This window comes from Euprymna scolopes, chromosome 24 (genome assembly GCF_053919585.1).
Source record: "Euprymna scolopes isolate OS-2025 chromosome 24, ASM5391958v1, whole genome shotgun sequence".
NCBI classification, from domain to species: domain Eukaryota; kingdom Metazoa; phylum Mollusca; class Cephalopoda; order Sepiida; family Sepiolidae; genus Euprymna; species Euprymna scolopes.
The window spans coordinates 17271694-17291611 of NC_136505.1; the positions used below are offsets into that span (position 1 = coordinate 17271694).

Genomic DNA, 19918 nt, shown 5'->3' on the forward strand with positions numbered 1-19918 from the left:
TTTTTTAGTGATTAAAAAGTTTCAATTATAAAACAATATCTGTAATCAAACTGAATTATTGACCATAAATTTTGGCAAAATTTAAAACAAAATGACCACTCCTGGTCTCCTTCATGCTTCCTCATAAAATTTGATTTCCTTATTTAAAAAAAAACAAAAACAAAAAAAAAATCTACTTGATCAATTTATGCGAGTTTTGGAATATGACATTTTCATTCCATGATCAATATGTACAAAGATTTTTCTGTATTTTTGTTTTTTTTAACGAAGTGTAATTCTCAATAAACACCACAAAAACATTTTTTTTTAAATAATACTCACCCTCCTCCTCCTGTGCTAAGGCTTGATACAGGCCAAGTTCGGTTAAGTTTGGTATCAGGAAACGTCCAGTGGGAATTGGACATAAAATTACTACTCCCAGCACAAGTCGACAACGAATAGAGTCCAGACTGTAAGTCGTGTGGTTGACAAGCTGAAGGGAGATATACATCACCGAGTGATCCAGGTTGATCCAAAGACCCTGTAGAGTCAAGCATTCTAGAATAATCGTCCGGTGGTGCTTGTGGTTGTGAGTCATAGTTAAGTAAAGAGTGCGAACCAAGCGGACCTGCAGGCAGGCTTGACCGATGATGATGGTTCGGATGGGGCCATGTGTTACGGCCACCTCCCCTGCCATTTGAACTGGCCCCGTTACCAGCTCCACTTCCACTACCAAGGGTTGTTAGGCCAGACAAATCAAGAGAGCCCTCAGAGCGTCGATGAGCATTTGCCCGGTACATCTTATGCTGGTCTTCAGCATCAGGTGACATCAGCAAATTGCCATACATTGCACCTCTCCCAGCTGAGGGCGCATGCAGCAAAGGAGACGGCTGTAATTGGTTGGGCATATGGACAGTTGGTGGTGGCTGCGGCGGTGGTGCTGGAGGAGGCTGGGACAATACCATTCCTCCAGATAAAAGGTTGATCACACTATCCAGTTCTTCTTCAGAAGCTAACTGACCATTGGCTACAAGTAAAAAAAAGTTAAAATAAAAAATAATATCAAGACCATATATTAAATAAGAATACCCGTCCCAAAACAAGCAAAATTTTCCAGACAGTTTGGCATGACTTGTGTTCTTTTATAAGGACTGAAATGCCAAGAATCCTTACTCCAATTTCATTACATTTGGATTATGGAAAATGTCTAAATTTTGAGGCTTAACCTTAAGGAGTCTTAAGAAGAAATTGAAATTCAGGAAACTATGCCTAATTGGCATCTACTAATTAAAATTTTTTTATTTATTTATTTATTGCATTTTCACCCCAAACAAGGCACATTGCCACTTTGATGTGGGGGGGGGGGGTCTAGGACATAATTTGCAGGGCCACACTGTGTAGGGCGTTAAACTGTCTAGTTTGATTATTTTGGATTGAGCTATCATTTTATAGTTTCAGTTTAAGTTGAGGGGTGCTAGGAAAAGTGGATGTGCATAGCCACCATCATGCAACACAAATAGACCATCAGCTGATTCCTCATCCACAGAAATGTGGTCTTAGGAATGTCCACTGGAGATGAGTGCAAGGTCACTTTTCATGTGCGACATGGCACTACAACCTACTAATTGGGATCAAATGTAATGCAAATCTGAAATATTTTAATTTCAAATGCAGGTTATATCCATATTTTTATCCTTAAACACCTAAAGTACTTCAAAGAAACTTAAATTCGAGGCGTATTAATTAATGCCTATTGTGAAAATTTCATTAAAAAAATAACCAGAGATATCTGAATTTTCACAAAGGGTTTCCCTTTTTACTTCCTCTGCATAAAACAAAATTAAACTAAATATAACCCACATTATCTACCCTTATGCCTAGCAGGTGTATTCACAAATTCATAATGACTGGTTAATTACATTATGAGCTCTGTACATAGAAATATATAAATACATACACATAGCCAACTTTATACAGAGTGGCCAAGAAATAACTGAGGAATTTTTAACTTGAATAGGTTTATTTTTGACAGCAATTTAACAGAATTTTCATATATAAGAAAGATAATGGTAATTTGTTTGAAAAAATTAAATAAATAAATAAAAAATTGTTGAGCATGCAAGGTCCTACTCCACGAGTAAAAAATTTACTTTCACCATGACTAATGTTTGTGCAAAAGTTTTTTAAAAATCCAAGACGTGGTTATTGAGAAAAGTGTGTGTGTGTGTGTGTGCTCAAGTGAATTTGGGTTTAACCGGCTTCCCCCGAAAAAGGTGAAAAAAGTGCGAACAAATGAACACGAGTGAATTACTAAGTTTAATCCCTCCTTTGTCGGGGGGACCAACAAAAGAAACAAACATAAAAAACAAAAATGAAAAAGAATTTATTTATGACTAGCGAGAGGCACTCAGCTTGCCCAGTCATAATATATGCTTACATATATTTGAATTTATGCAGATTTCATATTTAATAATAACAGAGCTAATTCTCTATTGAATATTATATTGTACCTAATATATCATACTGATTTAAAAAAAAAAAAAAAAAATGATTATCAGCTAGAATCGAAACCAATACATTTAGCACTCCAGCTGCGTTTAAAATTAAACCAGCTCAAGCTATGAATGAATTTGTGCATGCACAAAAGTAATAGAACTATGTTGGCAAATTAAAATGAACATTTCTGTACACGTTATTCATCCATCCAAATAAAGATTTTACTCGTTATAAACCATTTTTGGTGTATGATTACTATTTCCTGTTAATTTCAGTGTTATGTGACCAATAGTTTAAGAGTTTATCAGTTAAATATTTTCACACACATATACATCTACAGTTTTATTTATATAAGAAAGTAACATCTTTTAAATAGTTCCTATTTTCAGCTTCACAAATTCGTACCCTTTCCAAAACATTATCCATGATGGACTGCAGGATCACTCAATTATGATTTAATTCTCGATGTTCTTTTACAGTTTCAGTTTAGTTTCTTTAGTTATTTTTCTTTGAGATAACCACACCCAGAAAAAATTGCTAATAAACTTTATTTTAACTAGTCTCAACCTGTCTACTAATTATTAATTTCTTGGTTTATAGTAGAGTAGAGCCGGGTAGAGAAGCAACACCAATACAAGATGGAGAAATATGAAGACCTAAAAAGAGAGTTGACCCGTGAAGGTTACGTTACAATTCTTCGAGCTGTTGAAATTGGAGCAAGAGGTTTCATTTCAGGCTCTTTATATCAACTTTTAGGACAGCCTGGAATTAAAGGCCAAAAAAGAAGCGCAGCATGTAAAAATCTAACAGAAATTACTGAACAATGTGCAATCTGGCTATGGGTTAAAAGAAATACCGAGTGGTAATATGTGTCCAGTGCTGATTTATTTATTTAATGATTTTAATTTTTTATTTTGTTTAACAATTTTTTAAAATTATTTATTTTCTTTCTTTTCTCCTTTTTTATTTTCTTTCCCTTTTTTTTGTTTTTGTTTTGTTTTTCTATTCTTTCGATATGAGCGCGTCTTAACTTAACGGACTTGATATAGACGCAGCCTTTAAATTTAAACGTCATGCGCACAAATTTTTATACATTTTTACTGCATTGAACAGTTAATTCAGATGCAATTCAGATATCTAAGCCTCGCATCAACGAATGTGGCTAATGCAAAAAAGCCGTAACAAGGAAAATACTCACCTAGACTGGATTTACAATAACTTATAACAGCCGAGTAGAAACATTAATACGTGGAGAAAAAAGAGAGAGAGCTGACGTTACAATCTAGGCGAAAAGGAACACCGCATGATATGTTCGCAAGGGTCTACAGTGTAGTTATTACTGTGAGTAGGTATTTTTTTTTATGTGCTCATGTATACATATATATATTTTTTATTAATGTTATGTATATATATACCTTCAGTTATATAATATATTGTTGTTATTATTGTTTATTATTGTTAATATTATCATTATTTTCTTCGATATGTGCACGTCCCAACAATATGTCAGACGTAGCCTTTGAACATTGAACGACATGCGCAAAGCCGTTGCTCGTAACAAGAGCCGTTTAATTATCAAACGTCTTTTCCTTTAACTGTATTGAGCAGATAATTGGGCCTCACATCAGTGAGGGGGGCCGATACGCGAACAAGCCGTAGAAAGGAAGGCCCCGAAACGGTGCGTATTCTCTCCTGATGACCTAATATTATCTATAAGACGAAATACCCACCCCCAAACATGACTATATAAAGTTTTAAAAGACATGCTATGAAATACCCCCCCCCCAAAAGCACCATCCTATAAAACTCAGACGAGGAAAGCCCTATGAAGGCGCTTTATCTCTCCCTTGACATTGACTTTATCAAAAAAGAAAACAGCTAACACACATCAGTATATACAAGCCTATAAGGTAAGCTGTTTCTCTCAAATACAACATCTTCTGTTGTTCGCTTGCTTCATAGCGAGTTTCCACTACTGTTCCGGTAGTAATTTTTATCCTCTAGGTTTTGTCTTAGTGCATGTTGTAAATTTTCTACAAAACATAAGTTTATCCATGAGGGTCTATATCTTTCACATGCAAACAAACTTCAACAACCTCAGATTTTTTTATTAATCAAATATTTGTTTATGAAAATCATTCCAAACAAGGCATGAAGCCATTTGATGTAAGGAGCTAACAAGAATGAAAGATGATTATCGCAAAGACAAGAAATGTTTATTGATCTTAGTTTTAAAATAATCAAGGCTATAGGTAGGAGGAAAACAGTCATCAAGAAAAGTTCTAGAAGTTTGCATTTCATGGAAAGAAGCTACTGGAATAGGAAGCTGTATTACAATGAGGTATCAAAACACTGAACTGATGAAGACTACTAGACCAACGAGTCAAACAAGCTGGAACAGGGGAAGCAGGGAACAGACCAGACAATTCTACAAAACACATGCCACAATAGTATTTATAAAAAAGACTGAGACTAACAATATCATATCTGTCAGAGAGGTTGCAGAGAAGAAAGAATGGAGATAAAAGAACCCTCAAATGGGACAGCGATTCACCATTCCAAATATGACAATAGTACTCCATACATGGTCCGATAGATTTGTAGAGATAAAGACTAGCCTCAGGTGTGTGAAAGTGTTAAGCACGACAGAGAGAACTAATTTACAAGAAGCAGAAAAAGCAATGAATCTAATATATAAACTCCAAGAAAGATTTGATGAGAAAGAAAGACCAACAAGTTTTAAGGTCTATTTCTCATCAAGAGGAGAACCATCCATGAAAAATCTCAGGAAAAAAAGTGACACGCTTACAATTGAAAGATATCAGCTGAATCTTAATAGGATTAAATTGACACAATCCATTTCATACCCCAATCTACAACTGAAGCCAAGTTAACTTCTAGATTAGCTGATATTATCATTTAAGTAAGCATACTATATATTTAAGTAATCATACGTAGGTTACTAAGAAAGTGTGACTTACTAGATCTACAATTCATCAAAGTTTCATGTTCTTTATTAAGTAGTCTACGTCTATCACTAAACCTTATCATTTCAAGCTTTTCATTTATGCAGAGATAACATGGTGCACTTAGGGATCTTTAAGTGCTGATTTTTCCAGTGAAATCATATTTAACTATTGATGTTTTATTTTTTGTGTTGGACAAAAAACGTTTTTTTGTTATAATTGGTATCATTAGTAAATAGTTTACCCCTGTCACTAAACCTAATCCGAGAAGTTTTAGAGTTGGTTTCTTATCGAGATAAGAGCCATCCATGATAATCTTAGCGATAAGGACATGCCCGCAATTGAAAGATATGAGGGGAATAAGAGGATTAAACAAAACAAGCATCATTGGCAGACATGACAGGTAACTGAAGACCAACAATACATCATTTACTAAAAAAAAAAAAAAAATGCATATCTTACCTTTGCCTGCTGCACCCTTCATGGATGCAGACAAACCTTTCTCATTTTTACCAATCGCCCCAACTAATGGTTGTACTCCCGACTTCGTCCAGGGTGAAGGAGCTTGAGAGTCTGGATTATTATTAGTCAGGACTGTTGAGGCAGCAGCAACAGATGAAGAAGAAGACGATGACGAAGAAGGAGCGGCAGCATCGGCATCAGTTGTGGATGGAACGTTGTCAGTGTCTATTGTAGACTGACCTGCAGTCTGGCTAATGGGTACATACAGAGCGTTCAGCTTTGTGAACAGAGAGAATGAAGGGTCGATAGAAGACGAAAATACGGAAGACGATGATGAAGAAGATGATGACGGGGAGGGAGAAGGCGATGTTGAGTGCATCGCTGGGAGTCTGTTTTGGACTTGATTATTTAAACATGTTGCCCCTGGCAGTAGATTATCATTGTTGGACACAGATTTTGCTAGTTCGGCTTCTGCTGATGCCAAATCTGTTTTAGTCTCATTATTTCCATTAGTATTAACATTGTTATTATTATTGCTGTTGATGCCAGCAGTTTGTAAAGCGGTCAGTTCTGTGTGAGCATGCGACAGTTCACCACTGGTCAAGTTAAGATTGGCCAGCAAGGACAAAAGATCCGTACTCGACTTTTGGTTGATACTTCGAATAAACGACGATATTGATTCTGTACATTGCTTGTGGTAATCTTGCTGAATTTTGATAAATAGGAGGAAACATTTTAGCATCACCTGAAAATGTAAAATTTTTAAAAAGTTCAAAATTAATTGGAGGGGGGTTTAAAAAAAAAAAAAAAAAAAAAACTAAATGAAATTCAAAACATGAACGTTAAAAGATCAGACACGTGCAGAATTTTTATTTTTAACCTTTGATGACCCGAATTATGAGGTAGATGCTTCAAAAAGTATTTATCGTTAAGACTAGGGGGGGGGGTTGCCCTGTTGTAAAATACGCTTAAATATAATATTTTAATTTGTCCAGATTTTGTATATATTATTATACAGTCATGATTTCAGAAGTAAAAAAAAAAGTATTTGGGTGCCATCGAAAGCAAAACTGTAATATTCAAAGCTGTAGACGTTACCATTGTACCAATCTAACATGCACACAAACTGATTAAAAGTTAAAAATAAACTAAGATGAATGGACAAAATATATGATTTTTTTTCAATTTTGACCCCTTAAAAACTATTTTAACCTTATTTAAGCTAATGACCCATAAAAGAACAATCCATAAAAAATCCAATTGTTTGAGGCCTCTGGCACCGCCTTGTGACTTTTAGTTTCAGGAGAGATAGAGTTTGAAAATATGGAGACAGACAAGCAGATATAAAGCCTTTTATATATTAGATTTAACAGTTAGAAAGACCATATCAGTGTGAAATTGTTTTTAATAAATATTACTATTTATTAAAAATAAAATTGAAATTTTTTTAATTTGAATATTCATCTTTAAGAAACTGGACAGTTTGTTCTTTTCTTCCTTTTATATACTGTGGTGGTGGTGGTGGTGGTGGTAATCCCTAGCATAACTTAAAACAATTTCACACACATCTGGTCTTTCTTACCGTTAAATCTTAAATTGTTATTGAGCGTTTCAAACAGTAAATTCCTTTTTATTACATACGCGTTCAACGGATGCCAAAATACTGTAATCGAACAAATAAACCTCAGTTTTAACTTAACTACAAACATCCCAAGTCATATGACAATTATTGGGTCGGTTTCTACCACTATTTTGTATAATTTTTTATTTTTAAATCATTGTCGAAACTTAAGATTTCAAGAGACATTGCAGCCATTTTTTTCTTGTTCTCGTGTAACGCTTGACACGACTTGTGTTTTGTAACAAAAACATTTACAACAGCAAAAATTTATCGCAGTAGGTAGATTGGTTGGTTGTTTTTGTTTTATGGCATATCAACCCTTTTCGGGTTATTTAATGCCGAATCCAAAGATTTTGAAGAAAATTTTTTTAATAGAATATATTTGTTGTTTTCAAATCAGTTTCTATTTAACCCATAGTTGGGACCCTAACAGGTACTACCACTCCGGGTCAGCACACTCCCCAAAGCCCGCAAGCTGGGGCCTCACCACTGGATATAGTTTAAGGTCATATCCAGGACCCGCAGTAGGTAGAAGAGTAACTTATCTTGCCTTTGGTAATATTTATTTGTTATATATTTGGTTTTTTGACTACTTTTGTGGATTGATTGTAAAACAATCCCAATAAATTTTATCGTAGGCGAGATAAGTTATTCTTAACTGGATAAGTGGTTTGTGTGTTTTAACTTATTTAAATAAATCAAGTGGTGTCCAGTGCAGCTGTTTGAATTAAAATTAAATAAAAAACAATTTTTAACGAAATAAAACAAAATTACAGCGTAATTTCTGTAATATTTTCAAGTTAAATCCAAGTTTTACGATATCCTTTTTTTTTTATTACAGTGTGAGGTGAAAGTACAGAATAGTTACAAAACACCCTCCTCTCCCCATGTTAAGAATAGATTTCTAAATAATAACGTTAGTACAATAATTATAATCTTTTTATTAAATTCTTAGGCGAAAGTACAGAATAGTTACAAAACACCTTATCCCCATGCTAAGAATGGGTTTCTAAATAAAGCGTTTCAGAGTTCTCCCCTTATATTTAAATTGTTTGCAATAAAAATATAGAATTTTTAAGCAAAAATTTATTAGTTGAAGCAAGGAATACACAAAATTTAAAGTTCTTTCCTGAATCCATGGATTTTCAATGGATTACGGAAATAACTTTAAATTTCATATATTCCTTCAAATAATAAATTTTTTTATAAAATTCTATATTTTTACTGGAAAAAATTTAAATATAAATCATACAATTCTATATCTAATATATAAAAGGCTATATATCTGCCTATTTCCATATTTTCAAACTATTTCCTCCAAAACTAATAGTCGCAGAGTGGTGCTAAGGGCCTCAAATGATTGGACTTTTTACGGACCATTCTTTTATTGGTCTTTAGCTGGTTAAAATAGTGTTTAAGGGGGTAAAAAATGGGCCAAAATTGAAAAAAATCGTTATACATTTTGTACATTCATCTTAATTTATTTTTAATCAGTTAATATGCGTGTCATGTTGGTACAGTGATAACGCCACCAGCTTTGAATGTTACAGTTTCGGTTTCATTTCTAGCTGATGGCAACCAAATACTTTAATTTTTTTTTTTTTTACATTTGAAATCATGACTATATTATAGACAAAATCTGGACAAATTAAAATATCATATTTAAGCATATTTTATGCCTGGGCAAAGCTGGGCACTCCCCCCATCCCTCACGAATATATATATATATACATATATATATATATATATATATATATATAATGAGCAAAAAAAAAAAAAGAAAAAAAGGTAAACTTTTTTAGCTTTGACCCCTTAACATTTATTGTTTTGGGCTCAAATCCAGTTATTAAGTTAGATCCATGTCCAAGGAACCTATATCTAAAATTTCAAGTGTTTAGACCCAAAATTGTCGGAGGAGTTTGGTAGAGTTCTCAAAGGTCAAATTGATGAACGTTGACCTCTTAACAGCCAAATTTCCGGCCGAAAATTGATCACATCGATTTTCCCAAATCTCAATATCCTGTATATCAAATTTCGAGTCTGTAGATTAAAAATTGACAGAGTTATTGCATAGGGAAATGTACACAGACATGTTCACTTTTATAGATAATACTAGCATGGGTGCCTGGCGTTGCCCGGGTATTTGGAGGTGTATGTTAAGCAAAAAAAAAAAAAAAAAAAGTGGTCAATTTTTTAAACTTTGACCCCTATTATGACCCCTTAACATTTATTGATTTGGGCTCAAATCCAGTTATTAAGTTAGATCCATGTCCAAGGAATGTATATCTAAAATTTCAAGTGATTAGACCCAAAATTGTCAGAGGAGTTTGGTAGAGTTCTCAAAGGTCAAATCGTTGAACTTTGACCCCTTAATCGCAAAATTTCTGGCCGAAAACCGATCACATTGATTTTCCCAAATCTCAGTACCCTGTCTATCAAATTTAGAGTCTGTAGACTTAAAATTGACAGAGTTATTGCATAGGGAAATGTAGACACACAGACACTTTCACTTATATATATATATTAATCCATAAAGGATAAAGTAACTTGTGTAGGAAATCTTAAGTGTGAGAGCTCAATGCGTAGTACAGTATACATAAGAGTTAAAAGAAAAACACATTTAGCCTAATATTATAAATTTATTTCAACCCTCTTGGGCTTTTTCAAATGAGCAAAGTTTGTCATGTTAGCAATTGACTTAGAAAACTTATCAATTAAAATTTTTCCAAGTTAGACACTAACCTGACGAACTCTCCTCATTTGAAAACACTTGAGAGGGTTGAAAAATTAATGATTGGGGCTTAGTTGGTGCTGTGTTTTTTCTTTAAACTCACATATAAGACGTGTTGGTCGTCCCTTATCGGGATATAAGGATAAACTTAAGAGCAATATCTTACAGCAACACATATTCCACTGTCCACATTTAGGCAAACTGCTTCTGATAGAAAAATTGTGGCGATTAATGTTATAATGCTCTGATAGGTTTTGAATATGAAAGAGTACAAAAACTCAGCGAAACGCAAAAAAGGAAGGAATTGGATGCCATACCATACAACATTGCATCCAACTATTTGCAAATTGTTGGTCCTATGAGAGACATAAATACCAATAGCACTGGGAGGGTGCATCATGATATATATGTATGTCAATATAAGGTAGAATAATCCTCTTGGAAAAGCGGGATTTTCCTAACATTAAAAAAAATCTTATGTCTGTCATCATGGGGAAGGACAGTAAATAGGGATTAAAAAAGAAAAAAGAAAAAGAAAGAAAAAAAGAAAAAAGAAAAAGAAAGAAAAAAAGAAAAAAGAAAAAGAAAGAAAAAAAGAAAAAAGAAAAAGAAAGAAAAAAAGAAAAAAGAAAAAAAGAAAAAGAAAGAAAAAAGAAAAAGAAAGAAAAAAGAAAAAGAAAGAAAAAAGAAAAAAAGAAAGAACAAGAAAAAAAGAAAAAAGAAAAGAAAGAAAAAGAAAAAAGAAAAGAAAGAAAAAGAAAAAGAAAGAAAAAGAAAAAAAGAAAGAAAAAGAAAAAAAGAAAGAAAAAGAAAAAAAGAAAGAAAAAGAAAGAAAGAGAAAAAAGAAAGAAAAAGAAAAAAAGAAAGGAAAAGAAAAGAAAGAAAAAGAAAAGAAAGAAAGAGAAAAAAGAAAGAGAAAAAAGAAAGAAAGAGAAAAAAGAAAGAAAGAGAAAAAAGAAAGAAAGAGAAAAAAGAAAGAAAGAGAAAAAAGAAAGAAAGAGAAAAAAGAAAAAAGAAAGAAAAAGAAAAAAGAAAGAAAAAGAAAAAAGAAAGAAAAAGAAAAAAGAAAAAAAGAAAAAAGAAAGAAAAAGAAAAAAGAAAGAAAGAAAAAGAAAAAAGAAAGAAAGAAAAAGAAAAAAGAAAGAAAGAAAAGAAAAAAGAAAGAAAAAGAAAAAAGGAAGAAAGAAAAAGAAAAAAGGAAGAAAGAAAAAGAAAAAAGGAAGAAAGAAAAAGAAAAAAGAAAGAAAAAAGAAAGAAAGAAAAAGAAAAAAGAAAGAAAAAGAAAAAAGAAAGAAAAAAGTTACTTCAGTCTTTAGAGAAAGATTATACAGGGTGTTTTTAGTCTGCAAGAAAAACAGTCTCATAAGAGGAAAAAATAATATTGTTTGAGAAAGCAGTCGGCTGAGAACTGTCAGCTATTGACCTCAGAGAGAAAATTGGATGACGTAAGCAAAAGTTATTTAACATGTACAGTGTTGATGCCAAAAGAGAAGGGGCCTACTAACAAATAGCCGACTAGTGTAGAAGTGGAGGTAAGTGGGTCGGTATGTCAACAGCTGAGGTTCAATACACCCTTTCACTGTAGAGGTTCCTAGATGCTGGAAAACCTACTCTAATAGCTTTTTTTCTTAGACTTTGGAATTCCCTTCCTGTTTCTTGCTTCCTTGGCTGGACTGACATGCACAAGTTTCAATGCAATGTAAACCAACATTTTGCTCAGCTTACGTAGTACCCAGTAAACATAATCCCAAATAGTAGCCTCTTATGCCCAAGTGGCAAAATGCTTTTTTGGAGTGAAAAAAATAAAAATAAAATTAAATAAAAATACTCCCTATCTATTTTTAAATGCATTTAACTATATAATAAAAAAGACATTTGTTATAACAAAGGAAAAAAAACATCTCGCTTATTTCTTTTCAAGGGAGGCAACTTTGCTCAAACACAAATAAATTAGAAAATAAATGGATTAGATCTGATAGAATTTCCAGACAGTAAAAAACTGGCCCATCGCGTAAAAAGCAAAAAAAAAAAAAAAAAAAAAAAATGGTGCTTCTTTATTATTAGGGCGAAATTCGAAATATTGAATTTCAAGTAAAAACCAATGGTATCTACTTAACTTCCATGTCGCAATAATGAACATATGCAAAAATTATGAAAAACGTTAAGGTAGAAAATTAATTATGAAAATAGTTTCCAAAGAAAATTAGCGGAAATTGAGTTCGGCTAAAACAAATAAACAGAAGAATGGGAATCATAACAGGGAAGGTAATTATTTTCTGAAAATCTGGAAAAACTCCTAGGCCAATTTAGCAAAACTCAATTTTCACTAATTGCCTTAAAAAACGTTTGCATTTATTGTTTTTCGTAATTTTTGGATATATTCATTACTGCGACATGACAATCAAGTAGATACACCATTGGTTTTTACTTGAAATTCAATATTTCGATTTTCACAAAGGAGCATCTAAAAGATAAACTTCAGGCGGGTCACATTGTCTTACCTGGTTATAAGACATCTGTTTGGCTTCTTGCTCTTTGGCATCCATTTTGTTAAGTAGATCAGAGAGCAACTTTTCCAGTTCACCGATTTGTGCCATAATGAAACTATTACCACCACCACCACCGGCGCTGCTACCAAACACACTACCAAGCACTGCTTTACATTTCTGAGCAAATCCATCGTGTACTGTATCCTTGAGTGAATTGGCAAACGCGTCCGCCAGACGAGAGCCAGCCTCATCAAATCTCTTCTGCATTTCTTTATACATACGTAAGTTTTCCTTGTGTTTCTTTTCTTCCTCCGAATAAAAATTATGATCCACCTTGACATGAAAAACTGACCGTTGACCTCTATCCGGGTTAAGTCCCATTGTTGAAACGGCTAGATCAGAACCTTTTGTAGCATTTTTATTGCTATTATTATTATTGGTAGTAGTAGTAGTCGTGGTGTTGCCGTTTGTGTTGTCCTCATTATTTTTAGAATAGGACTTTTTCATGGTTTCCATGACGTGAGATCATATATATATACAAAAGGAAAAAAAAAAAAAAAAAAAAATTAAAAGAAAAAAGTCTGCCCTTTCTTCTCCCTCTCTAAAATATCCAATCTGAATTTATTTCTTTAGCTTTTAAAAAGATATTTCTATTTCTTTATTTTTAAGTGGAAAAATTTCTAAAAATAATAATTGATAAAATTTTGTTTTTAAATGATGCATTAAAATGCAAATATATGAAACTTTAAAACTTGGAAATTTATGATAAAATATTTGTTTAATTATAAAAGGATGGCTTATTTAAAGTTTGAAATTATATTTAAAAAAAAAATGGTCTATTAAAAATTTGGAAATAAAATTATATAAAATGGCCTATTAAAAATTTGGAAATAAATCCTAAAAAAATGGCCAACTAAAAATTTTTAAATAAATTATATAAAAAAAAAATGGCCAACTAAAAATTTTAAAATAAATTATATAAAAAAAAATGGCCTATTAAAAATCTTGAAATAAAATTATATATATAATAAAAAGGATGGCTTATTATAAATTTTTAAATAAAATTATATAAAATAAAAAGGATGGCTTATAAATTTTGAAATAAAATTATAACAAAAAATGTAAAGAAAAAAAGGCACACAAGAGAAACCCGAAAGGTTTTTTTTTTTTTTTTTTTTTTTAATTCAAACTTTTAGGCGTTTAAAACGCAAGAGTTGTGCTTAATAAAGAATTAAAGTCAAGTAGTTGGGCTCAGGCCAGCTGAAGCATAGCGTACTGGACATTATGTTTGACACAACGTGTCTGTTGCAGAGTCAGTGGTAGTGCCACTCTGCTTGGGAGCACCAAGTTGCATTGGTGCGGTAACGGCTTGTTGGGGTGCGTCAAGAGTATAAGGGTGAAGAGATGAACGTTGTGCACAGAAGCAACATCTCTTGCGGAGTTACCCCACCAGGACTGCATCTTCATAGCATTTCCTACACCAGGGGCTGAAAAGATATAAAGAAGACATAAAAATTTCATCCATATAACATGACCCGTTGGTCAGTATTTCTTATATTATTAAACATTTATGAAAACCATTTTGGAATTTCCAAACGTTTATTGAACTCTCTCGTGAGGTTATAACAGACTCTCCCTCTATTTCTTTTAAATTTATTCGCCTTTTATTTACCCCCTTCATCCAACTATCGGAAACATTTTATACATATGAAACGTTATTTATATTTAATAAAGCAAAAGATACTGCAAAAATTGAATTTAACTTGAAGATTCGGTGCTTGTTAAGATATAGTCGACAAATCGATTTTTTAAATATACCGTTTTATGCAAAAACAATATTACATAATTGTCATGTCGGAAACAGTAATATATTCAAAAATTACTAAAGTATGAGTAGAATAACTGCTATTGTGTTTTTAGTAAAAAAAAAAAAGAAAAAAAGTCTATCACTATAGACAACAAATATTGCAGCCATGAATAAGTAATCTAAAATATTGTTTCAAAGTTATGTCCCCTGTGTGTAGCCTCTCACTGTCTACTTCATAACGTCTGAGAAAAATGCGATTTTACCCAATTTTCTGTAAAAATTACTTTTTACTATAAATGACTTTCTGCTCGACTTTTCATAATTTTTTTATATATTACTATTTTCGACACGACAATTAAGTACACAATATTTTTGCTTAAAACGACACATTTGAAAAAGTGATCTGTATCTTAACAACCCACGAAAACTATTTAAAAAAGAAAAAGCATGGTCCGCATTTTGCATTAGTATGGTATCATGTAAAAAAAAAGAAAAAGGTAAAAAAGAGAAGTCAATGAATGTTGGCGTTCAATCAATTAATCAATGTATTGGAAACATTTTATGGTTTGATTAATCTTATGAAAAAATCATTTACTCTTTTGTTGAGGACAAACAATGTGGGTGGATATGACAGAAATGTGTATAAAGACTTCAAATGTATACAGTAGAACCCCGGAATACGGCATTCAAAATTAATAACAAATTACAGTACAGTATATAATACACATGTATATAATCAAATAACATGATAAACACCATAAGGCGGGCAAATACTATAACCAGGGGCCGGAAAAACATTGTATTCCACATCGTAACCTTAAAAAACAAATAACGTATCCTAGAGACATCGTACCCCGGGGTTCTACTATATTAAAATGACAAAGTTATTGATGTTATTGTTCACAAGTTTTATTAGCTGGGTGATACAGGAAGGAGTAGATGCTAGTATCGCTAAAAGAATGAGTGGATGAACTAAGTTCAGAGGACTCCTGCCATTATTAATCGGCACAGAATTACAACTGTCAATGAAAAGAAGAATCTAATGATGTATAGAAATTAAATCTGACCAGTGAGGGTTAAAGACATGCGTTGCATAAAGAGAAATTATATGAGAATTTTTTAACACTAAACAAGGCATATTGCTATCAGCATATTTAGTTTACCATTTTAAATGCTGGCATGTGTTGGACAGCTTTAAGAAATTAACTTTTTTTGTTCTTTTTTTCATGGGGGTCACCACTTATCAAGGCCCGAAGGCCACTCAGGTATAAGGGTTATTGCCTGTACAGTAATCAATAAGATAGTATTGTAGTAATCATTAGTATTGGGGGTTTTGATAGAGTGTCTTACTTAAGGGGGCAGTTTGTCAGGAGTTTGTTTATGTTGGACTTGAAGACATCCAAGTTGTAGTCAGGTGGGAAACAGGCAAGTGTCAGAGAGTTCCACTGGCGTGCAGTTCTAAGAAAGAAGCTTTGCTCATGGAATCTATGTTTGGATTTAGGCACAGATAAAGAGTGGGGAAAATTATTGACAGTAGTTTCAGCCAGACGGGTGTTTCTCGTGAAAGATTGACGAGGGGAGAACGAGGGATTGGATCTCAGACGAGCATCTGCCATGGAAATAACGATAAAACAAAGACAGGCTCGCAACGTCTCTTCTGTGGGAGAGAAGTTGCAGGGAAGAGAAAAGGGCATAATCTAACTCTGGTCAGGTTTATATGTTTTTATAAATTTTTTTTTTTATAGAAATCGCTCTAGACAAGGCATGAAGCCACTTGATGCAAGGATATAACAAAAACGAAAGACGAGTACTGCAAAGACTACAAATGTTTGTTAACTGTATTCTTGAAAAGACTAAAGTTATAGGTAGGAGGTCAATAGGAAGAGAATCACACAAGTAGTTCTTGGGGAGAAGCTTCTGGAATAGAAAGCTGTATCACTCTTACTATGAGGTGTCGAAATGGCGAATTGATGGAGATCATTAGACCAACAAGCCAAATAAGCAGGAACAAAGGAATCAGGGAATAGATCGAACGATTTTAAAGAACATGCCATAATAGTGTTTATAGAAAAAACTGAGACTAGCAAAATCACATCTGTGAGAGAGAGAGAGAAAGAGGTTGCAGAGAAAAGGATGAACATATCTCGGCTCAGACAAAAATTTACTGATCGAAATAAGCACCATCACAATTGACACATTTTTGCTAATGCAAAACAAGTGTATTTATGCCAGTAACGTAATAATCTTGCATTCTTGTGGAGATGAAGTCGCTGAAGGCGTTTTTGATAAAGCTTAGGTTTTTGGAACATTTCTCATGCAGAAAGTTGTCGAGATGCTTGAAAAAGTGGAAGTCGGTAGGTGAGAGGTTTGGAGAGTATGACAGATGAGTCAGAGTTTCGTAGCTCAATCCATTTAACTTCTGCATGGTCAGTTTAGCAACGTGCGATCAGGCATTGTTGCAGATGAGAATTGGTCCTTTTCTGTTGACTAATGCAAGGTGTTGTCTAAGTTTCTGATGCATTTCATCCATTTGTTGACAGTATTCCCTGCTGGAATGATTTTGCCTGCATTCAAAAAACTAATGGATGAGATCGGTCACAGACCACCACAGTCAGCATGACCTTTTTGTGCAACTCTGGCTTCAGGATGTGTCATGTAGCTTCATAGGTGTCCAACCACTGAGCTGAACATTGTTGGTTGTCGTAAAGAACCCACTTATCACAAGTCACAGCCCAGGCGAGAAACGGGCCATTCTTGTTGCGTAAAAGGGAAGATCACACTTCATAACGGCATTCTTTTGGTTGTCGTTCAATTCATGAGGCACACATTTATCAAATTTTCTTGTCTTTGTAATCTCTCTCAAGTGGTTAGAAATCATCATATATGTTCTCAAACAGTTGTGTTTGGATTGGCTTTGACTAAGGATCTTAATTGATCGTTATCAACATCTGATCGCCGATCAATACACTCTTCATCTTCAAGACTGTCGTCGCCACCACGAAATTTCTTAAACCACCATTGTGCTGTGCGTTCAGTAGTGGTTCCTGGGCCAAACACTTCAGTGATATCACGCTGTTTCAACAGCTTTTTGGCCTTGCTTGAACTGAAATAAGAAAATCGTGCAGATTTGCTTTTCTTTTTTAATCTTGTATTTAACATTCTGAAACGACAGAATTGTTTTAAACGATTAAAATGATATACAAATTAAAGGTATTATGATGAAAACTTATTTGAAAATACATCATTTGAAATTAAAATTTAAAATTCTGCAAGAACTTTCTTCTCAACCTAATAATACCATTAAAAACGGCCTAATGAATTACTAATCTTATATATCTATAAAAGTGAAAATGTGTGTGGGAGTGTGTGGTGTGAGAGGGAGGACACTTCTCAACCTATGTACTTAATTTTTTGATCTACAGACTTAAAATTTGATATATAGGGTATTCAGACATGTGGAAAACTTGAATTGGTTTTCATTTGGAAAGAAGGGCTGCTATGGGGTCAAAATTGAAATACGAGGGGCGTGCAATAAGTAATGCTCCTAACCCACTTCCAGTTGTCTGATCTAGCTGAAATTTTGCATGTGCAATGATTTATATCTCTACGGGTTATGTGGCAAATTACAGCTCTGAACTAATTGTGGTTTCTGTTTTACAGATGTTTGAACTGAGTCAGGTGTGAAATGGAGCCTGTTGAATGTCGAGCAGTGATTCGATTTTTATATTTGAAAGGACGCACACCACAGGAGACTTTTGATGAAATGAAAAAAAAACTTATGATGATAATGCCCCATCATATGACCTTGTAACACGCTAGCATCGTGAATTCAAACATGGCCGGAAGTCTGTGAAAACAGCTCTCAGACCTGGTCGCCCCCCCCCTCCCTTCTGCCATTGCTGAGGCATCTGTCCGTCAAGTTGAGGCTGCCATTTTGGAAGATCGGCGCATTACTATTCGCCAAATAGCCCAAGATGTCAAGATTAGAGCAGGGTCTGTGGAAACTATCATTCATGACCATTTGAATATAATAAGGTGTCAGCCAGATGAATTCCCAGGTTGCTCACACCATTCCAGAAGCGAGAACACGTTGAGTGCTCGAGGATGAATTTGGAGATGTGCCAAGAAGAGGAGTCAAAATTTATTACCAGACTGATTACACAGGATCAAACCTGAGTCCATCACTATGATCCAGTGTAAGCACTTGGACTCACCACCTCCAAAGAAGGCAAGGGCAAAGTCATGCTCACAGTCTTCTGGGACCAGGACAGAGTAGTGATGACAGATTTCCTGGCAAAGGGTACCACAACCAGAGCCTATTATACTTCACTTTTAAGGAAATTAAGGGAAGCTATCAAAATCAAAAGGCAGAGCAAGATCAGCAAATGTACCCTCCTCCTGCAGGACAACGCTCCGATCCACAACTCACATGTCGCCAGATCAGAAGCACGGGCGTGTGGTAATAACCCTAACCCTCATCCTCCTTTTCTTGTGTTATCTTTTACAATTATCATAATAAATTAAAATCCTATTACCAGATTTAATTCATCACAATACATTTCAGTTTATTCATAAATATGTCAGCGATTATAAAATTTTGTTAATAGTTTGAAAAAAATCAATTACTCCGTCACTGTTCGAAATTTGAAAGGAGTTCAGTAGTATTTAAACTATCGAACAGAAAGTTTCTTAAATAGTATTTAAGGTGTAGCGCTTAGTTCCTATCTAAAATTATACCCCTTGATAGAATGATCATAAAATCTGTTTTTGGTCGATTTTTATTCCGTAGTTGCTTAATATTTCTACAATTCCAAAATTACGTGATTTTCTGTTGTTAATTTTCCAGTGTCCAATTTTCCGTTGCATCATTTAATTATCCATGTTTGAAAGTATTTTTCTTGAAAAAAGGGCAAGGTCATGCTCACAGTCTTCTGGGACCAGGACGGAGTAGTGATGACAGATTTCCTGGCAAAGGGTACCACGATTACAGGAGCCTATTATGCTTCACTTTTGAGGAAATTAAGGGAAGCTATCAAAATCAAGAGGCGGGGTAAGATCAGCAAAGGTATCCTCCTCCTGCAGGACAACACTCCGGTCCACAACTCGCATGTCACCAGATCAGAAGCACAGGTGTGTGGTTATGAAATCCTCACCCATTCTCCCTACTCCCCTGACCTTGCACCCTCTGACTTTCACCTTTTCCCAGCCGTGAAGTTGTTTTTGAAATGAAAGCGTTTCCCAGATGATTCAGCCTTGATTTCTGAAGTCACGTCGTGGTTGGAGGACTAACCTGGGGTGTTCTACAAAAACGGTCTCCAGAGCTGCATCAAACGATGGGAGAAATGCATAACTCTGGGTGGTTCCTAT

General features: G+C 34.0%; 1 protein-coding gene across 2 annotated transcripts in view; it reads right to left on the reverse strand.

The window, feature by feature from the left end:
- LOC145246611 (uncharacterized) overlaps positions 1-19918 on the reverse strand; it is an 87892-nt gene that overhangs the window by 16595 nt on the left and 51379 nt on the right. For both annotated transcript variants that reach the window (XM_080108277.1, XM_080108278.1), the window contains 3 exons: positions 12757-14231; positions 5904-6648; positions 322-1006 (listed from right to left, as the gene is read on the reverse strand). In XM_080108277.1, the coding sequence (XP_079964403.1) occupies positions 322-1006; positions 5904-6648; positions 12757-13260 (1934 nt within the window). In that variant the 5' untranslated portion in view covers positions 13261-14231. The remainder of the gene's footprint in view (positions 1-321; positions 1007-5903; positions 6649-12756; positions 14232-19918) is intronic.